Source organism: Crassostrea angulata, chromosome 1, assembly GCF_025612915.1.
Source record: "Crassostrea angulata isolate pt1a10 chromosome 1, ASM2561291v2, whole genome shotgun sequence".
Classification (NCBI taxonomy): domain Eukaryota; kingdom Metazoa; phylum Mollusca; class Bivalvia; order Ostreida; family Ostreidae; genus Magallana; species Magallana angulata.
This window is the reverse complement of record NC_069111.1, coordinates 21767494-21789294: the sequence shown is the minus strand read 5'-3', so window position 1 is coordinate 21789294 and position 21801 is coordinate 21767494. Positions and strand designations below refer to the sequence as shown.

The window sequence follows — 21801 nt, the reverse complement described above, 5'->3', positions numbered from 1 at the left end:
CGATGATTGAAACCCTAGTCAGTATAAACTAATAAACAGATAAAGAAAGCACTTAATTGTTAACTGCATGTCTTATATAAGCCATAAATGAACACAAAGTGAACAACATTTATAGGCAGTTCATTTAAAACATATCTGTAGGATACTGGATCTCATCACGGTTTTTTTTCTCCACAATTCACTGATCACGAATATAAACTAGTCAGAGTGATAGTGTGTCATGTAAACTCGAACAGAAATTAAACAGCCAAACTGAAGACAAAAAATACTGTTATGAGGAAATAATTTATCTAATTGTATTACGTACAAATTGATTAAATGAGAATCAAAATTGATCACTAAAACTATATTTAGTAAAATTATAACAGATTTTATAGATTTAGATAAATTTTATTTTAATTACATGTAATAATTTTAAACTCTAGATCGAAAATTAGTAAAGGACACTTATTCTTGACCCCCAAAATCAACTCTCTTTGGCGAAGCTTTCAGGCACGTAGCATCGTTTTTTAAAATGGGGGGGGGGGGGGGCCAGACTCATCCAAAAAATCTTGACAAGCATAAAAAAAAAATAAAAAAAAAAAAAAAAAAAGAAAAAGGAAAATTTAATAATGTTTCCCAAAATCTTCAAAATCCTAATCCGTAGGGGGGGGGGGGGGGCGTAGTATATAACTTCAGTTTCACTCCTCATTTCTTTATTTTCATATACATTTTTAAATACTCCAAAAAAAGTGGGGGGGGGGGGGGGGGGCTAACTCCATGATAATTCAATTTTTTATGTAGATTTTAAAAAATTTGTTCCTGCGAGAAAAAGTGGGGGGGGGGTGCTACATGCCTGGCTTTTAACCATTAACTATTATCAGCCAAGAGCCTGGTTTTGGGTCTAACAACAAAAAAGCTCACTGGATAGAACTTTTGACCAACAACTCCCATGGTTTTGATTGAAAACTACAAGAAATCTAGCCATTGAAATGGGATCTTTCGGCCAATATCTGTATTGTTAAAGTCATCTGGCTATGTTTCAAATCTCTATAATTGATTAAATTGACTTTAAAATGATATTTGCAACTTTTAAGTAATGGTACTTAATAATCATTTTTTTCACAGATGCATGTTAGCATTGGATTTGACTAGAACTGAATGCAGGAAGTGTAGGACACAAAGAAACAATTCAACGTCATGCTTGATAATTTAATCAATGTTGTTTTCATATCAAATAAAGTTTCATATCATGATGCATCAAAGAAAAAAATTGATATACATATAAGCAACAACTGATTATTTAATAAAATAAATCTCAACAGAGTATAAAAAAAATATATTTGTGGAACAATAATAAATAACATGGCATGTACAGCGTGATACAATATTTTAATAATTTAGATATATAATTATGGAGAGCATCCCAAAAAAATTGAAAGATATGAGGATGCAATGATAATTAATTACATCTCTAATATCTGAATACTTAAATCTCTCTCTCTCTCTCTCTCTCTCTCTCTCTCTCTCTCTCTGATTTAGAGAATTTTTCGATCTTTTACTTCCGAAAGTCAAAAGACTCCATCATGTTTGGCGATTCGTATTTGGTCTGTTAATGTTATTGTGGGTTGAAACTATCCGGTATTCTCCATGCATTCCACGTTTCAAAGTTGGCCGGAGTTCTAACATCTAGAGAAAATTCAAAAACGAAGAAAAGGTTTGCCATTGAGTCAACAACATCCACAATATTCAAAAAGAACGAAATTGCACATTAGCAATATCAAAATTGTAAACAATCGAACACGACTCATACAATAATTTTTTTTTTTTACAAAAGTAATTATATTATTTCATTTCTAAAATACATACTGAGAAGCTTCAACTAAGAGAAATTGACTACTTGTAAGTGTAAGAGTGTCCGTAAATAGAATTAAACTTGGTCTATGGTACTTACATGGGATTGGAGTAGGTGACCTGGATATGATCTGTCTTTTCCTGGAAAACAATTCAAACACCCCATCAGTGTTAAACGACCGTGTCATTACTGTACAATAAACTGCAATTTAAGAATTCGAATTTTTAAAGACAACGTTTCTATTCTAATTAGAATTATTTCAGTTGATTCATCAGTGCATGCAGTACGGTGTAGCATATGTAATACTATAATATTATTATACGGTGTCTCTTCATATACCTGTATGTAATTATGTACATGGATTTTGAAAGGATCCCGATATAATGAATTGGGTATAATATTTTTTTCATATTCGACAACCAGTTTCCTCGAGATCTAACTCATATGGACAGTCAGCTCCCAATTGGACCAATATTAGGAGTTAGCGAATATAAATTACAGCCACCATTCATATAGCAAAGAACATGACTTTCGTCATATCAATATTAATCGAAGTTTTTTTATGGGAGTTAGGAAGAAGCATGGAGCTTATATATATTTACTATATACGTGTAATGCATACAGTCAAATTCAAACTTCATGTTTCGACAAGATCTTGAAAATTGCTTTACTGACTTCAGGTTTAAACAAAATAAAAATATGGAAATCGTCTATCATTAGATACTAGCATACAAGAGGTTTTTCTGAAATATCAGACTATTATGTTTAACAATTTGTTAAAATTGTATTTACGGTTTCCATTTCCTCTTCCTTCTGCACATCCGTTCACACGCCCTCTTGATACCATGGAAGTCCACAAATCTGACGATGAAGTAAGCGTTGAGCACGATCAGCCCCAAGGTCATCAATATGACAAACACAAACCACGCCACATTCCGCGTGTCCTCAAAAAAGGTCAGGTAGCGGTCAGTGGTAGTAATGGCGGTGGTTGTGGCGACTGCAGGGATGATAAGCGTGACGGTGGCGATGTCTGTGAGACCACCGCCGTCTGTGGCTGTTAGAGAAACCGCCAGGGTCTGTCCTGAGTAGAATCCGGACAAGCTGGACGCCACAAATAGGTCACCGGTGCTAGAGATCCCGAAATAGTTGGCACCAGTAGATGTAGGGTCGATACTGTAGGTTACATCACCTAGGAGATAGCAAAGGATGCAGCTCCATTTACAGTGTGCAAACATTTAAACGTTCTCTAAAAAAAAATCAGCTAAAAACGCTTACCAAAAGTTCCTATATCTCCATCCGTGGCGGGAAGGCTTGCAATGATTGTGCCTACGTCAGCAGTAGAAGACGCGAAGAACGAGTACGAACTGGCGGTAAATGTTGGGGTGTTATCGTTAATGTTGTCGATGATGACGTTCAGGGTGGCGGTGTCGGTTAGTTCCCCATCAGACACCGTGACTGTGCAGGACAGTGACGTAGCACTTCCGGTATCGACGTCATAGTTTGTGCTTAACGTCACAAGTTTTGTAGTTGGATTCATTGTGAGTTCAGGACAACTTTGTGTGTACGTTAAAGTGGTTCCTGCATCTGGATCACTCACCGAAAACGATGGAGTGCCAATAGTGGTCCCTGCCTGTAAATCCGTAAAGAAGACTGACTAGACTAGCCATAAAAATACATCACAGATAAATAAAATCATAGATTTCTTAAAAGATCTTGCAAGCTAATGAACAGAAAAAAATCTCACTGAGCCCTCGTTGCCAGTGAGGGTATAGGTAGACAGGAGAAACTGTGGAGCCTCGTTTTGGTTTGTAATTGAGATGGTCAACGTTCCGCTGGCTGAGGCTTTGCCATCGGACACGTAGGCGGTCAACAGGAATGACGTAGTCCCGATTGTCTCGTAATCAATATTCGTAGACGAAGTTTTAACGGTGCCAGCTGAAATATATGTACAATGCATTTTTGGAAATTTTACTTTTTACAATACTTGAATGACCAATTCCATCTGGGTTATTTCAAAATGCTTAAAAATCGATTAATGTAAAGACTCATAATGCCGAAGAAATCACTGAAGCAAAGGTCTGTAGATAGAACATATTTGATAATGAATCTTTTAAACAAGCAAACCACTTTTATGCAAATAATCTTTTAAAAAATATTTATCATTTCATATTTGCGATTTGAGTTTTCAGATAAACTCACTGGTAGAATCTATGGTAAAATAGAGGGAGCCGCTGGCCGGAGAGATGGTGGACGTCCACGTGTGTGTGTCCAGTGAGTTGACGTCAGTCTTGGTCACCGTGTACACGTCGGTGGTGGCCGCGGTGTTCTCCGCCACAGACACGGTGGTGGGAAGGTTGGTGATGACTGGGGCGGTGTTTATGTCTGTCAGAATTCATACTAGGTATTGATTATCTGTTTCAGTTTTACTTTATATAATTAGGTTGACATACTAGTATATCACTAGTATATTGTCTTCCATAATTTGTATGATATGTTACGGTAGGGTTGAAACAAAGCAACAAAAGCAAAATACTTTTTTTGAACTACAAAGAGGAACTGGATTCGACGTCATTGCTTTTTCAAACATATAAGTCAATGGGCACAACAACTTTCTATTCTAACACACAATAAAGCTTACATAACAAAAACAAAATTAAAGCCATTAGATTTCTATTTCTGTGACAAAAGAAATATATGACAGTCATATCATTACTTCTAAGGTCACTTGTAGGTTTACCTGAGATTTTAATGGTCAAGCTCCGAGGTCCGACCAGCGTGTGTCCATCATAAACGTAGATAAACAAATCGTAAGCGGTATCAGTCAATCCGGACAAACTCTTGTCCGCCAAAATCGCTCCAGCTGAATAGATAGAGAATCCAGAAAATGAAGGAGTGCATAGAGAAATAGACATTTCATTAGTTTTAGTCAATAAAAAACCCTTTTCATTAACGTTTCAGTCTTTCACTAAATAAACGCAATAAACTATTACTGCATCTACATGCAAGATACAGTACTACGAAACAATCACGTCTTTGCTTTAGTACATTGGATTTTCTAAAGAACCAATATGACTACGTTGTATTTTGACGATATTAAGTCATTTATCAATTATTATAATATATTTTTGGATATAGCAGTGCTCACAGTCGTAGATTTTGAATGGACAGGTGGCGGGAATACACGTCATATTATAATACAGCTGGTCGTTCTCAAGGTCAGTGGAGGTCACAGTGTACACGTTGGTTCCTATGGAGACACTGGAGGACGCAACGTCAATCGAGTTTGATGCTGGAACCATGACAATACACATGAATATGTACGTAATATACAAATTCTGCCCAAAAAGTCTTATATAAAAAAAAATCTGAGAATTTAAAGTTCCCGTGTTACTCTTTTTTATAAAGCTAACGTTAAGTACATTTACTAAAAATTACAAATACTAAAATAAAACTCGGATTGAAGTCATAGAAAACAATGCTAATTGCGAAGAGTTCTTATAGAAATGCTACACTGAAATGAGAAGCTTCCCTTACTTGTCTGTAGGTTGGTGATGACGGGGGCCTGGTTTCTCAGTATGTACAGGGTGAAGGTCCCAGTGGTCGTGTCCTTCGTGTCGTCACACTCCACCGTCACCGTGTAGGTCCTTATGCTGTCGTAGTTCAGACCAGCGCCCGCTCGCAAGTTGATCGCATAGTCTAAACAAAGTCAGGAAAACACGATATCAGAGTTAGTTTTATAGACAGGAAATTAATAAGGTCATTATTAGTTTGCTAACCAAGTGTTCGATTTGATTATTTTCAAATAATGTCAGTGTAAATTGTTTTAAAAAAACCAGCGCTAGCTTCTCCCAAAAGCTATACTTGTCAAAAAGGTCCTTATAAAACACATACTTGAAGTCCCTGTTGCGTATCTAAGATACAGGGCCGGTAACGCAGGGCTGACGTTCGTGATTGAACACGTGACTGTGTCAGCCAATGAGGCATCAGTAACGGTGAGGACGTAGAGCTGGGTCTCCACATTCACATCTTCGCTGATCTCAGTAGAAGCTGGCAGGTTTTCTATGACAGGCGGCTTAATTAAGTAATAAACATACCCTTGTATAAAATTCACCTTCGTGGTGTAACTACATCATATATACTAGACCAGTAATAATGTACATGTATTCAGAAATGATCAACACAAAATCTAAACATGTATTGGGAAAGAAGTTTTTTTTTAACTTTTGGTAGGTATGGAAATTAATATCAGTTATTACATGTATTGATTAGAGAAGAAGGAATCATACTTTGAGAATTATGAGGTGATAGTTTCGTTCGGGGCGTGGTCAAATCCAATAAAGCCCGAAGGGCTTTATGATAGATTTGACCACGCTCCGACCGGAATTACCACCTCATAATATTCAAAGAATGATTCCTTTTTACTTATATTTATATTTTTTCCAATTTATACACTTTTAAACAACATTATTTTAAAACTCCTATTTCTTATGTATCACATGATATGTATAATTACTAAGCGGCGCAGCCAATACCGTTCTTCGGTTATGCTAAAAGACACGCCCATTCATATTTTATGAATTATTGGGTTTTAGGGTTCAAAATTGATTTGTAATGTTATCACACACAAAGACAGCTGAAAATGCAATTATTACTGAGAAACTACATGTATAAGCTACCAGTTATCACTATGCTTTAATCACTAGTATGTCGCAAATTCATTTAACAATTTCGGGGGGGGGGGGGGGTGTGAGAATTGGGAAGTGGCAGTCAAAAAATTGCTATATATACCGTACAACTCACAAAGAAAGACAAGATCAAATACTGGTATTCTTTCTTAAAATTTTATTAATTTTTCTAACTTTTTGGTCATCAACAACAAATTGTAATTGTGTTACCCAAAGTATATCACCTGAATTAATATAACGCTTGTATCAGCTGAGAGGAGCCGTAAAAGTATTGTTTGTTGGATGTTTATATTACAATTTACAATTATTTTTACAGTTACAATGTTCTCCCGTATAAAAAATTATTTGAGTTAAATCGCCCTTCGGGCTTCATGAGATTTGACCACGTGACCGACCCGTTTTTATATCCCCATATATACATTGTACATCCAAATATCACAGAGTGGGGAACTTTTGGCTTTATGGGCTTTATAAAATTCTAAATAACTTTGTGTTGGTAAAATGACTTATTCAGCCTTGAGTATCGAACTGTTTTTAAGAAGGCTGGATGGCCTTTGCCATCTTTAGACTATATGGATCTTCTTTGAAAGAATAGCTCTATATGAATAAATTTATGTAGCAAAATATTTAAGTTTACTGAACTACGACTTTTTCTCTACTGTTTGATCAATGGAAGATCTGATGGATAATTTGTTGACCATCCAGCCTCTTTAAATCAGATGCATCTTGAACATTTAATTTATTGATATACAAGAAATTAAGTTATAGATAACATACATAGTTGGTGACAGTGAGAGTGAAGGTATGCTCAACAGTATTCAAACACAAATCCGTCGCCCGGAAAACAAACGTAGTAGTCCCAACCGGCAGATTAGATACCGACGTCAGAAGGCCTAAAGAAGAAAATAATTGAAGCATAGTTTCAAGATATTTGGAATCATTTAAAATGGGTAAAAACTGGATGGATGGATGGATATCAAAGATAGATGGATGCTCTGATGGGTGGATCTCATTATATAAATTAATAGAGAGACTGAAAAAGATTTAGAGATAGAATGATACCTGATGCCGGGTCAAAGTTGAAGGCTGTAGAGGCGGGGGTTGTGGATTGCAGTGTGAGGGTGAGGGTATCCCCAGGGTCCGTGGCTACCACGGTGAGCAGTGTGGTACCTACTGCCGTGTCGTCTGTTACGGTGCTGGTGGTAGCTAGGCCTGCAGTAAACTGGGGGGTCGTCCCTACAGTGAAAGCGACAAGCTCAAGTGCCCTAATTCTGCCCAACACATAGAAATGATCATGTCATTTTGTAAATTTGATATGGAAGAATATGATAAGCCTTTGACTACCAACCTGGCCCAAGAGTAGCCTTAAAACCGAACTCAAGGTTATTTTCTTGCGTGTATTCGCCAAATGTGGCGGTGTTGGATACCGCATGTCCGGCCCCTGCCGAGAACTGCACAATCTCGTTGGTGTTGCCCACCCCATTGGCGGTTTTGTCGTATCTCACGATCGTGGCCCCGGAAGACTTGCTACAATACAAGACATTGGAAGAGAACAGAGTTGTCTAACCTTCCCTTTTTATACCTATCTGCCCCCATCTCATAAAACAATGTTACCCTTTTAAGAGTAGAAAAGGCCATTTTATACAAAATATAATTAATTACAGTAACCAAAACAATGTATTGTTATAGATTGCCAACTATAACAGTTTTTGTACCACAGAACAATAGCGTTTTATCTAACAGTATTAACATTTTCAAGTGTCTTTGCCTGTGATAACACTACTTCTCGATTTTGTACTATATAACCCATAACTTCAAATTACGCCAAAGTGAGGTGCCAGCGAGGTTTGCTTATTTATATTTAAATATTTAATCGTACGATGGTTTAAAAGTATATAGATAAAAGTAATAAAGCTTCTTTGAATACTATAATGTGATAATTTCGGTCGGGTCTGATCAAATCCATCATAAAGCCCTTCGGGCTTTATTGGATTTAATCACGCCCCGACCGTAATTATCATCTCATAATACTCAAAGAATGATTGCTTATTCTTTAATACAAAACAAACAAACAATTTTATCATATTTGGCACATAAAAAGAGGGAGGGGGTTGGAGTCTGGAACCACATAATTAGCTCATTTTCTTTGGTATCAATTCGTACATGATTAATTAAAAGAAGGGTTTATGTATGTCTTGTGTGTGTGTGTGGGTGTGTGTGTGTGTGTGTGTGTGTGTGTGTGTGTGTGTGTGTGTGTGTGTGTGTATATATATATATATATATATATATATATATATATATATATATATATATATATCAGGCTTGGGGTAATGCTAAATGTAATGGTAATGCATTGCAATGCATTACATATTTTCAAAGTAATGCTAGTAATTATATAATGTGTAATGCCTCAAAATTACCATTACAAGTAATGCTAATGTAATGCATTACTTTCCAAAATCTTGTGTAATGTTGGCATTACATGGCAATACTTTGCATTACTATGCATATTTATGCATGTTCACTTTTAAAAATGTGATGAATAAATGAATAGTTGAAATTGAATTTGATTAAATTTATTTTTAAAAAAGAAAGAAATAATTCTAATTAAGAAAAAAATGTTTTAATTGTACATGTTTTATTAAAAAAGGTTTTTTAAAATTCATTTTTGAATTGTTTATATTACTAAAGATAACAGCACAATTTCATAACATTTTTAAGAGTGTTGTTATTAAGAGTTTTTAATCATTTAAACAATTAACTCCAATTAGTTTGTACTTCAATAAGAAATGTGTCAACAACACACTATGCCCCCAGGAAAATCTAAGTATCAAAACAATCTATTGTAATAAGAAGTGCTAAACACCCCAATCCCCTTCCCTTCGCTATGTCACAATAGAATAGGAGACAGACATACACCCTTAAAAGCAAAATGAATGCACTGTCCATCCATGATGAAAATCAATATCACTTCCAATATTATAACCCATTTGAAAATAATCTTACTTATTTTCTCTCTCTCTCTCTCTGTTTGTCTGTCTGTCTGTCTCTGTCTGTCTGTCTCTGTCTGTCTCTCTCTCTGTCTCTCTCTCTCTCTCTCTGTCTCTCTCTCTCTCGTATATTAATTACACTGTACATAAGTTTGGACTGATAGAAAATGCAAAATCTATTATTGCACTTAATATATCCTAAGATAAAGATCTTCAAACAGTATTTTCCAGTCCAAGCTTTGACTGCTCCTGCAAAACATTTATTTAGTATAGCCCGGAAGATGGATGCATTTAAAAGATGAACCTTTTGAAACTTCGATCATAAAGTGCAACAGCAATCTTTTGTCTTAAAGTGTCCTCCGTAAAAAGAAATACGATTAAAATATATTAAGAAATATAACTGAGGAAAATCATCTGTTTATAAATTAATAAAATTAAGTGTCCAAAATTATAAAGATTTGTGTAATCTGGGGATATCATATTTAGCTTTTAAAAACCGCAACATTATTTAATAAATTGTTTTTTGTTATGCATGTTATCCTGTGTCTCTATTTCATATTTGATATTGTATCATGCCAAATGTCTATATCATTTTACTTATGTAATATGTTGTTCATATTGTCACAATATGATTATATATTGAGCAAATAAAGAATGACTCTTGTTTATTCATTGAATTTGAACCTGATACTGAGCATGAAACTGTAGATATGTTAAAGAGTGTTGTATATTTGAAACATTTGCAAAAACTCTTTATTACCTTTACTTTAAAAAAAAAGTAATGGTAATGGTAATGCATTCCTTTACTCATGTAATGGTAATGTAATGCATTACTTCAAGACAATCAAGTAATTGTAATGGCAATTTAATGCCCATGAAGTAATGGTAATGTAATGCATTACTTTACAATGTAATTCGCCCCAAGCCTGATTATATATATATATATATATATATATATATATATATATATATATATATATATATATATATATATATATCGGTTTATAATTGTGTGAAGTTCAAGTACCCTGTACAGAGTATGTTGGACAGTGATAAGATTCCGCCGAATTAAAAGGCTGCTTTGATTTTGGATTTTGTTAAGAAAACAAAAGGTTTTAATATAAATTTGCAAAAAATTAAATAGTGTTCCGTACCTATAGATATTGTTAAGTTCTTTTCATTTCAATCAACGATTCTTGATAAATATCATGGATAATATCATGTACAAGCCAAGGTCCTTTAATCCAACGTTTTAGAATTAACAGCATTGATTTGTCAGCAACCATTACTTAGAGTTTGCACACGGACTACAGAACACAATTGATTTACGAAATTTGCTCGCGAACCCTCCTCGGCGCTTTAAAAGATTTCAGATTATTAACATAATTCAAAACAATTATAAAAGTGTGGACCGTACCCTCTTTCAACCTCTTTTTGAATTTTAATAACTCTAAATAGTAAACCTATGAAAGCACTTGGGTTGGGGGGTGGCGGTAGGTAGACAGTTTGTTGTTGCATTCTCATTACTGTTGGTAAAGCCGCGTTAATATTTAGCAAAATATACACAATAAAATCATAATAATAAAGATGATTTAAAATGGTTCATTCTATATTAACATTCCTAAAAGATCGAGCAGATAGCATACTCATGCTCCCCTCCCTCTCCAATCAGAGAGAGGAGATTAACTTTTGTAAGATGGTTCAATCTTAAAAGTTTTCCCTTAATAAATTTTAAACTTTTTATAAAGTCAAAAATTTAACGACATCACATAAAATTCCTTGTTTTAGAATACTTAATACATGTATTTAATATGAATATTAATTAGCTTACAATCCCAGATAATCTCCATCCTGAACGGCTATTTGGTCAGCTGCAGCAACAACGACTGTTTTTGTGGTTAACGCTTCTCCGGCTTAAAAAAAGAAACAACATATCAATTAAAATACGCTACAAATTCAAGACTAGTTATCAAAAAGTGATTAACAATTTAATCCATAAAATCCACAAACCGTCGACAAGAATCGTGTTCACGCCAGCCAGCGTCCATGTACCAGAGACATCCCGCCAAACCTCGGCGTACAGGGTCCCGGATCTGGCTGTCCCGATATCGATATCCCACTGTGTCACAAAGCCACAGCACGAGATTCTGTACGTATTGTCAATAGACTTCAGTAAAAAAGTTGCACCTGGAAATTGGAATGTTGTAAATTTAATTTTTCTCTCTCTCAGAGAGAGAGTGAGAGTGAGAGAGGGAGAGAGAGAAAGAGAGAGACGGACGGACGGACAAACAGAAAAATTTCAAGATATTGACAGATAGACAGATAAAAAGAGACTGGCAGATATAAAGACAGACAAACGGATGAACAGACAAATTAAACAGACTTTAGACAACTAACCCGTCAGAAAGGCTTCGTCTGTATCTACATTGGGGTTCTTTCCTATTTCAGTACCAGCTGCACATTGTCCGACTACAATAGTCATGTAAACACTCATAGATATATATTTACATCTACCAAGTATTATTTCCTCTATTTCTTACGAAAACTTTAAGTTAATTCATAGCTGTATAGAAACAGCCAGACTGAAATCCACACGCCCCATTTATCGATTGGTCGACACGCCCTGTTAATTGATTGGACGAAACCTACAGCGACCTATAAAAATCACGGACTCCACGAAATATTCATGATGATATCAGACTCAAAGTCTCACAGGAGCCGATTTGGCTGTTTCTTTTAGCTAACGTACTTATGTACATTAACAGTAATTTAGTGAATTTTACTAACTTTTCATAATCAGTTTATTAATTAGTTAAAGAAAGATGTTAATATAATTAAACAATAAAATGCTTTCTTTGATGATTCATGCGGGTTATGAAGGTAGCGATCATTAAAATTATGTGCGTGATGGGTTTTCATACGTACTCGCAGGGGTTTCGGGTCACGTGGTCAGGTAATATAAATAGTAGGACCATGCGGTGGCGTGGCACTCTAAGCTCGCTCGCTAGTAGTAGTAGTTAAAATGGCTGCAGATTATATGGAAAGTGTTGATTTTTGGCTGACAGATGGTTGTTTTATATCTGTTTTTGTGTATAAATAAAATAACGCTAGCGAGCAGCGTACCTATGTAGTACTTGTTGGTTTTATTCATTTAGCACTTTATTATTTTATATTCGGAAGAACGTAGTGAGGGAGAATATAATTGCAGAAAAAATTTACATAGTCCGCTAACGCGGGTTATGTATTTTTTCTGCAAAGACGCTACCTTCATATCCCGAATGAATCACCAAAGAAAGCATTTCATTGTTTAAATGACATAATTGTGAACATAACTAAGTTGCATGTCGACATAAATAAGTAGCATGTGGACAATATCAAGTTGCATGTTGACATAAATAAGTTGCATGTCAGCATGTTTATCTTGCATGTTAACATAAATAAGTTGCATGTCGACATAAATAAATAGCATCTAGCATCTTGGATGTCACATGTGAGAGATATATTTGATATTTTTTGAGATTTTTTATAATTCTTATTTGATTGCAATTTTCTCGCCTGTAAACATAGTTATGTTGCATGTCGACATAACTACAATGTATCTTGCATGTCACCATATTTAACTTGCATGTAGACATATTTAATGGAAAATAACTTGCACATAAGGGGCAGAGATATGCCACCACAGTACGCATTTTACTTGTATTGTACGGAAGCGTATATAATTTAGTGCCACGTTGTGGTTTTATATCTTTAAGATCCAATCTTTAATCTTGGAAATTCCAACTTTAAAGTTGATTTTCAAGGTTTTCCCTAGTTAGTTTTGAACTCTATATATATATATATATATATATATATATATATATATATATATATATATATATATATCGGACAATTTTTGAAATCGTCTTTATACCTGTCAGGAAATTACATTTTAGAGGTATCCTACGTGTGACTTGATTTGATAACAAACTATACAGGTATAGATGTTAATGAATAGAAATAATTTGTTTTAAAATTAAATTGGTTTTTATTTCATTTTTAAGGTGACGGCAAAGGTAGAAGTAAGTTCGGGCGGCCTTTCACAGGAAATCAAAGAAAAGCATTCACGAACACTTGAACCTATAACAAAAGCGTTCGTAAACAATCATCAAATCTGATTATCAATCCGCCGGTGGTATGATCTATGATCTTTAAATAGTAAATTTGTTAAAGCATTGGTCTTTTGAAAGTTTTCTAAAACAAAACACAGAGACTACTCACAAAATCTTCAGGGACATAGAAATAACAATGGAAGAAAACTTGTTGCACGAATCAAATAGAAATGATTATTTCTTTCGTTTTCCCGCAAAACGAAGGAATTAATTCACAAAATTAATATTGGTTTATCGAATCTTACTTTATCAAACTGGGTGAATTAGATGTATTCTTTTTAATGTCTCTTTGGGTTGTGTTAAAGGCTACAAAGAAGTAGAATATACTATTTTGAAAAATATTCACACCTCGTTTAATTTACTTGACAAATTCATTTATCACGAATAAACATTACTTGCCTACGTCACAATATACGGGCAAAACGTATTAATCCATTAAAACTTTTCATAAGAGGTAAAAATACACTGTATTGTACTACAATAAAATCGCGAACATGCGCAATGAAAACTAAAGTCGGCCTTTGAAATGAGAGTCCTTATTTTAAGAGTTGTTAGTTGTAGAAAATTAAATAACAAGGAATAAATCTTATTCTACCTATGTTATATAAGCATAACATAACTTGGGACAGTGTACGCATTTTTATAAAACGCTTCGCGGTTTGCTAAGCGTAAACTGACCCAAGTTACGTTATATCGTATTTAATCCATTTTTGCGAGTCAAGGGTTTTTGATCCACTCCGCTCCCCGAAAACCCTTGGCTAGCGAAGATGTATTTAATCGGAAGAAATGAAAATGAATTATATATTTTTTCTTTTGATCGACGTTTCAAAGAAAACTTGACCGGAAAACTTTTTCATCAATGAGCTACGCGCATTGATGAAGTTTTCCGGTCAATTTTTCGTTTGATATGTCGATCAAAAGGAAAATTATCAAATTTATTTCTTAAATTCTTTCTTTATAGATAAAATTGTAACGTGTCTAACGTCATTGTTTCACATGGTATACTGACGTCATATAATATACGGCTTCCCACATTTTCCACATTTGATTTACTAGACATTGTGAAATTTGTTTTACTAGTTGTCCTAATATTCAATATTGTATTATTTTCATATGTATAGCGGTACAAATCATTTTACTTTAAAATATTCTGGTATATTTTATTCAAGAATTAACACAGATTTCACAAAGTTCTGTACATCAAAAGTCGATCAAAGTCCATAATTTTCATCATGAAAATATACTCAGATAAATTAAGAGACATTTATGAGGCTTACCGATAGTCCTGACGTTCCAAAATGAAACATAGAGCGATGTAAACCAATATAGTGAGAAATTCATTTTCACAAGTTTCACCGTTTTAAAATCCAAACATCTACTTTAAACATCTTTTGTCAAAAATGATCGAGATTTCACTCGTAATACAGTACATGCGTATTTAAATCTCATGAATGCACTATACACTTGATCAAATCTATCTATAATGTATTTAAATACTCCCAACTAACGGTTCATAAAAAGAAATTGCCTATCCATACCACAAAATTACCCGATTATTCACCCGCTATTTTTATTCTCTACGCTTTCACAAAATGAATAAATGATAGTTCTTAAGACCATAACTGAAGTTTGTCTGAATTTTCTATGAGCTTTTCACCTTTATGAGACCAAAAGTTCAAATTCAAGTGAATTCAATACAGACGACAAACAGTATTCATTAGTTTTAACACAGCTACTTTTCCTGTGGGTGCGCGGAATCAAATTAGATATGGTATGACAATTTCGCAGTATACGATCACGATGAAGACGCAACTTTTTATAAATCATTAATTTTGTTTATCGATCAAAACTTAATTTACATTAACTTTATTCTTGTTTTGATAGTTTTTTTTCTGTAAAATTAAAAAAAAATCATACAATAGTGATGATAAAAAAGGACCAGGTCAAAAATGTAAAATGAATAGTCATACGTTATCCTGATAATGCGAAAGTTTAACTCGTATGGTTGCATGGGGGGGGGGGGTAACCCACTCAATCTTGCATTCTACCACCCATCCGTCCCCACCTCTTGTGTTGATGCCATTTCAAAATAACGTTAGTCGAGATTGTCGTACTTTTATCGAAAGTAAGTCAAAGATGCTCATGAAGCTTAGAGCACGTGAACCTATCGTGGTGTATGCCTGATTTTTTTTTTTGGCGTTTTACCAAAAATAACTCTTATACAAGCGGTCAAAACTAGTTATATTATTTCCAGTCATAATTCAATTCTATGTACTCTTTATTCATTGCAGACATCACTCTGGACTCCACATTATTTGATTAGAAATTGTGTTACACGACGATGACTAAACATTTATTGACGTGATGTTGGCAGAATAAGCGATATGAAAGAATCTGTATATGAACAGAAGAAATTGCTCAATCGCCGTTCACTTATCCTTCCAAAACTCAACAGTGAGCGAAAAGCTGAAAGCAAACAATTTTTTTTTTGAATAATGGAAAATGTTTACCTTAGGAAGAATAGAAAGGCCTGACTTATTTCTTTTTAAAAAATTGCAAAACTGGAAGAGTCCCTATTAAAACCCCTGCCTGATCATTCAAACTAATGATTTGATGAAAAAAGATGCATTATCGGGTATTCTCAATTTAATCCGAAACCCAGTGGATTTCGATTATTTGATATCATTGGAAACGATAAAATACAATCAGAATCGGGCCTTCGGGTTAATTGAAAATACCTTCTGCTACTCAAGAGCATTTTCATTTTACATTCAACGTGATAGCGCGTGCGTGAAATTTTACGGTTATGTATTTCAATACACATTTATATATGTGGGTCGTAATTTCAAGACTCCAATCCAGTAATTCTAGATCTGTAGCTGTGCAATTAAACGTCATCATAATATACCAAGATATTAAATGGAATTCGATTACTTGCAAATAAAGAGCAAGGGATTTAGAAACACTTTGGACCATGTAATTAAATGTGAAAAAGTTCCCTAATGGAACATAACTCCAACCTTTTTATCTTTTCCTTTTTTCAATCATATTAATTATTGCTCGATTAAATGTTCGATTTGCTTTTAATTTTAATGACTATATCATTAAGTTAGTAAATATCAATTTAGTGAAGCGTGTAGATCGTAGATTACCCTAAATGGCAAGAAGATACACCTGTACAATGTGTTTGTATTGTAGGTATAGAAGCAGCGAAGAGATATTAAAAATCGCCGAACGCGCTGGAACATCTTCGCTAGCCAAGGGTTTTCGGTCCACTTCGCTCCACGCCCCATTATGGGAAGCGGAGTGGACCGAAAACCCTTGGCTAGCAAAGATGGGGTTGAGAGTAGGGTAGGGCTTTTCTAGACTCTAAATTTACATCAACAATAATTTACCCATAATATATATCTACGATACAAAGTTCTGTTTGATTGACATTTGAATAAATTTCACCAAAGATAAATTGTTGGAAATATCAACAGCTGATGATTTATCTTTAAAAAAATGTATGTAAATTTTGAACACTGAATAGAGTAGATGCATGAAGTTTTTTCTTATTAAATCAAACTAACATATATGTCGTTCAATATACATGCATTAAACCATGTTTGATAATAGAGTTGTTGAACATTGAAAGGAAGTCGGTGATTGGAACACTGGAAGACAGTACGCATCATCCGTGACGATTTAACACTTTTCCTCTTGAAACAGATACAGACATTATTTTTTGCACAGTTATTGCAATCCATTAGAATTCTGATGTGAAACCTACATGTTAAGATATTCATTTGAAATCGCAAATAAAAACTCTGACGTAAACTTATGTTTAGTAACAAAGGACCGGATGTAACATGGGACCGGTAACGGCCCGTGGTAAACAACACGACAAAACCGGCAACCATCCATTGTCGTCACCAACAAGTGAACGTCTTTCCTAAAATTTAAATCTATTTAGTCGATTAGGTAATAACACAAACACCAATTCCCTTGATAAGAACCAAACAATACCCACCCACCCCCACCCCCCACTCCCCGGAAGAGAGGAACAAATCCTAAATCCCTCCACCCCATCAAGCAATAACAATACTGACTTTCTGGTATTAACATGTGTCAAAAGAACAATATCCCTCCAACAGCAAAACATCTGATGAAAAATGTCCTAAATCGTTTACTAGCTTGCGTACGTGTTTTATGAATATTTTTTGTGAGGACAGGGAGGGGGGTCAGTACTGTCCAAATGTTTTTATGAGTATTTCTTTCTTCTTTTTTTTTGGTAAGAGTCAGCTCTGTCTATTGGTTGTGCTGTATATGTTCCTATCTACTGTTCTATAGTACAAACACATGATTTATTAGAGCTTTCATTCATAACATAATGAAAATTATGATCTCACAAAACTTTCACAAAATATGGATATCCTTAATTTTATGTCTTTTCTTAGATAATTATAGCGTTAAACTAATTTTTTTTTTGTATATGTAAATGCATTTCATAGCAATGTTGTACATGTATGTATAAAAATCATGACGTTTTTTAAATATATAGAGTGTACTCCACTGAATGTTTGGCTGGCGTAAATAAAGTCTACTATTTCCGTAGTCCTTGGGAGCTATAAAACATCATCCATTTTACATTGCCTTAGTTAATGTGTTAATTTCCGAAATCATTAAATAAACCCCACCTTTTTTAACAGAAGTACTAGATGGTAGCCCGCGCAAATGCGGGAAATTACACTTTACAAATTGATAGGCTAGGTATGTTAAACAAGATCATTTTACATAATTTTTTATAAAACATAAATTTTGTTTATCGATCAAAACTTCATTTGAATTAACTTTATTCTTGTTTTGATGGTTTATTTTCTGTAAAATTAAAAGAAAAATCATACAATAGTGATGATAAAAAAGGCACAGGTCAAAAATGTAAAATGAATAGCCATACGTTGTCCTATTAATGCGAAAGTTTTACTCATATGGTTTGGGGGGGGGGGGTTATCCACTCAATCTTGCATTCTACCACCCATCCGTTCCTATCTCTTGTGTTGATGCTATTATATAAATAGTGCCTGTTTGGGAGGGTTACAGTTGAAATTGACACCCCGAGGAAACTATTGTCAACCGACGCGAAGCAGAGGTTGACAATGGTTTTCGAGGGGTGTCAATTTCAACTGTTATCCTCCCAAACAGGCACTATTTATTTTATTATACTGAATATCTTAATTTTAGAGAATATTTTTACTGCTTTTATATAGAAATGACGTGAATTCTACGGCGAAGTGTACGTGCATAATTTACGCGCATGTAACAATTTGTTGTGTTACCCGTTGCCAAGTGTGTTGCTAATGCTGAGGGTAATAGAACGGATTATCAACTGCGTCTAAAGCAATCAGATTTCAGTATTTAACATGAAAGTATAATAATTCAAAGTGACACTCGTCGATATTGTCGTACTTTTATCAAAAGTAAGTCAAAGATGCTCGTGAAGGTTAGAGCAAGTGAACCGATCCTGATATATGACTGATTTTTGCCAAAAATATGTACTCTTTTCTTATTGCAGACAAAGATTTCTGAAGATCACTCTGTACTACACATTATTTGATCACAAATCGTATTACTCACAACGATGGCTAAACATTGATTGACGTGATGTTGGCAGAATAAGCGTGTAACGTGTTTTGTCTTGGGTTCTCAGGGATAATATATGAAATAAATTTCCCTCTACCTCTACCTGAGTTAATAATGATTGGTACAATGATTTTTCTCTAACTGGGTAACGTTTAACGTTTCAATCATAAATGGCGATAATGTGTGAGGTGGGCTTTCAGTACTGTGTGTCTATACCCGGTTCCTATTGAGAGAGAGGTACTTGGTGTCTCAATCTTCTTCAGATTTACTACACCAAGCACCTCACCACAATTCCCTGGGTTTCTTGCCACTAGTTTCTATTTAACCCTACCTCTTAACTCTTCTATCTTTCTTCTTTCTTTTTTCTTTCTTTCTATCTTGTCCTTTCTACTCCGCTGTTCACAGACGACTCTCCCAGACTCTACAGCACAACTGTTTATATAACCTTGGAGTAGTCCACTCCAAGGGTAGTCAGGTTATTCCATTTCCCCCACCCAAATCTAATTCATCACAACGTTTATTGTAATAAGGCATAATCATTACATTACCCACGCCTCTATTACCATGCGTCCCGCATGTCTACTGATTTTTATTTTTAACAATTTTTTTTGGTTAAAGGTATTTAAAATATTTATTTTTCAAATATAAATGACAAAACCAACATAACTTTCTGTTCTTGGCTGAAATAAGACAACTAGTCTCGCCATAAATCAATTACTGTTTTTTCGAGAGTTTGTTTCCTTTGAATTAATCAAACCCCGTGTCCTCTTCAAATTTCTCAATATTTTCACCATTCTCTTGATATTTTCTAATCACTCTGATAATTTTCTGGTGGCTTCTCTTCTTTTGATCATCGACCTTAAGGTTGGTCTGCGTTCCAACGTCTACTTTTCCCCTCCCAACAGCCTTACAACAAGAGCAATGACTCTCTGTCAGGGGTTCCTCTTGGGACGTCGTTTCACTGATCTCTATTTCTACCTCAGGTTCTTTACCCTGTCCCTCTGACAATACTGGCTCTTCTTCTATAGCTTTGCGTTTGACACCTGGCAATCTTGGGATGGTTCTTTTCCGGTGTGTTCTTCTGACCTCCACTTCGTCAAATATCAACTCTCCTGGGTCTTTATCCCAATCTTCATCTTCTCCAACACTCTTTGGTGTAGACTGAACCTGGTCTCGGGTGCCTGTTTTCACTCGGTCGTCACCATTGACTCTTTTCATGTGCCTGGTTAAAATTGTCTTTTTCCCAAAGGCTTGATCACAAAACTCGCATTCAAACTTCCTTTTGGACATGTCTTCCAAACCACAAGCTAACAAATGTTTACTCCACTCATCTTTAGACGGAAGTCGAATCAAGCATATTGAACACAGAAACCCTGGTTTTCTGGGTGTCACTTTTGTGAGTGGCATTTTACTGCTATCCTATCCTACAAATAAACAAATTAAAAATATTAACTTTTCTCAATTTTTTTTTTATATTTATATATTTATACAAAAAATAACAATGCTCAGTTAATGATTGTAATCAAATTCATAATCACTATGCCATTTAGGCTTACTGCGCTGTCTGCGATTAGAATATGTTATTTCTAATTCACTAAGTTCAGAATTTCCCAGCAAATCTGTCTTAAGTTCATCACCTTCCAGGTCATCACTAAGACTCTCATCTTTCGCATAATGTTTACTCTCAGTAAGCTGTTCAATTTCATTACTTAGGACCTGAGTCCCGTAAGGACGTAATCTATCAACATGTACTATGAGTGTCTTTTCGGAATCTTTCTTTCGTATTTTGTATGTAGTATTTGTGTGCTTTTCCTCTATAATGTAAGGACCATACCAAAAGTTCATCAACTTTGGAGATTTCCCTATTTTCCTCTGTGGGAAGAAAACCAATATCTTATCACCAACAGTAAACTGTTTACCAACCACATTTTGATCATGGTATTTTTTTGTCTCAGCATTGATTGCTTACTTATCTGGCGTGTATACCTATACGCTTCTTCTAATCTTTCACGAAGTGTCCATACATAATCATGCACTTTACTTGGTTTCATTTCGCTTGGTAATTCATACATTAGATCTAGTGGAGTGGATACTTCACGAACATAAGCATATTTGGTGTATAACCTGTGGTTTCATGAACAGCAGAACGGTATGCCATGAGGACATATGGCAAATGTTTATCCCAGTCATGCTGGTGGTCAGACACATAGGCAGTCAACATCGTTGCTAATGTTTTGTTGAATCTCTCAACCATTCCATCAGACTTAGGGTGAAAAGCAGTGGTCCGAGTTTTTCTTATACCAAGCAAGTCACACAGTTCCTTAAACAACCTACTCTCGTACTGCCTGCCCTGATCACTATGGATAACTTCTGGCACACCCCATTTAGTTATGAACTGCTCTGCTATTACTTCGGCTACGGTCAGTGCTTCAATGTTTCTTAGTGGGTAAGCATCCGTCCACTTGGTGAAGTAATCTGATATTACCAATATATACTTATTACCATTATCTGTTTCGGGC

The 21801-nt window shown here is 34.9% G+C and overlaps 2 protein-coding genes across 2 annotated transcripts; both read right to left on the bottom strand.

The window, feature by feature from the left end:
- Positions 1-1177: 1177 nt before the first annotated feature.
- On the bottom strand, positions 1178-15091 carry LOC128177551 (cadherin EGF LAG seven-pass G-type receptor 1-like). The gene is made up of 17 exons (XM_052844298.1): positions 14938-15091; positions 11907-11978; positions 11520-11696; positions 11341-11422; positions 7868-8046; positions 7582-7755; positions 7297-7412; positions 5726-5906; positions 5369-5530; positions 4980-5123; positions 4572-4694; positions 4034-4216; positions 3579-3769; positions 3110-3464; positions 2627-3023; positions 1934-1974; positions 1178-1668 (listed from the first exon to the last, which is right to left on the bottom strand). Exons 1-17 carry the CDS (start codon positions 14999-15001, stop codon positions 1598-1600), a joined length of 2712 nt encoding a protein of 903 aa, XP_052700258.1. The 5' UTR covers positions 15002-15091; the 3' UTR covers positions 1178-1597.
- Positions 15092-20029: 4938 nt separating this feature from the next.
- Positions 20030-20689, bottom strand: LOC128191717 (uncharacterized). Its single transcript, XM_052863937.1, has one exon. It carries the CDS (start codon positions 20687-20689, stop codon positions 20030-20032), a length of 660 nt encoding a protein of 219 aa, XP_052719897.1.
- Between the last annotated feature and the right edge of the window lie 1112 nt (positions 20690-21801).

What these genes read in the sequence shown, in the direction of transcription:
- LOC128191717 (XM_052863937.1), bottom strand. Translation starts at nt 20,689, where the DNA reads ATGCCACTCACAAAAGTGACACCCAGAAAACCAGGGTTTCTGTGTTCA.
- LOC128177551 (XM_052844298.1), bottom strand. Translation starts at nt 15,001, where the DNA reads ATGAATTTCTCACTATATTGGTTTACATCGCTCTATGTTTCATTTTGG. An exon ending in TTGGAACGTCAGGACTATCG is followed by an intron (nt 11,979 to 14,937) that starts GTAAGCCTCATA and finishes TGACTATTGTAG; the next exon opens with TCGGACAATGTGCAGCTGGT. An exon ending in GAACACGATTCTTGTCGACG is followed by an intron (nt 11,423 to 11,519) that starts GTTTGTGGATTT and finishes TCTTTTTTTAAG; the next exon opens with CCGGAGAAGCGTTAACCACA.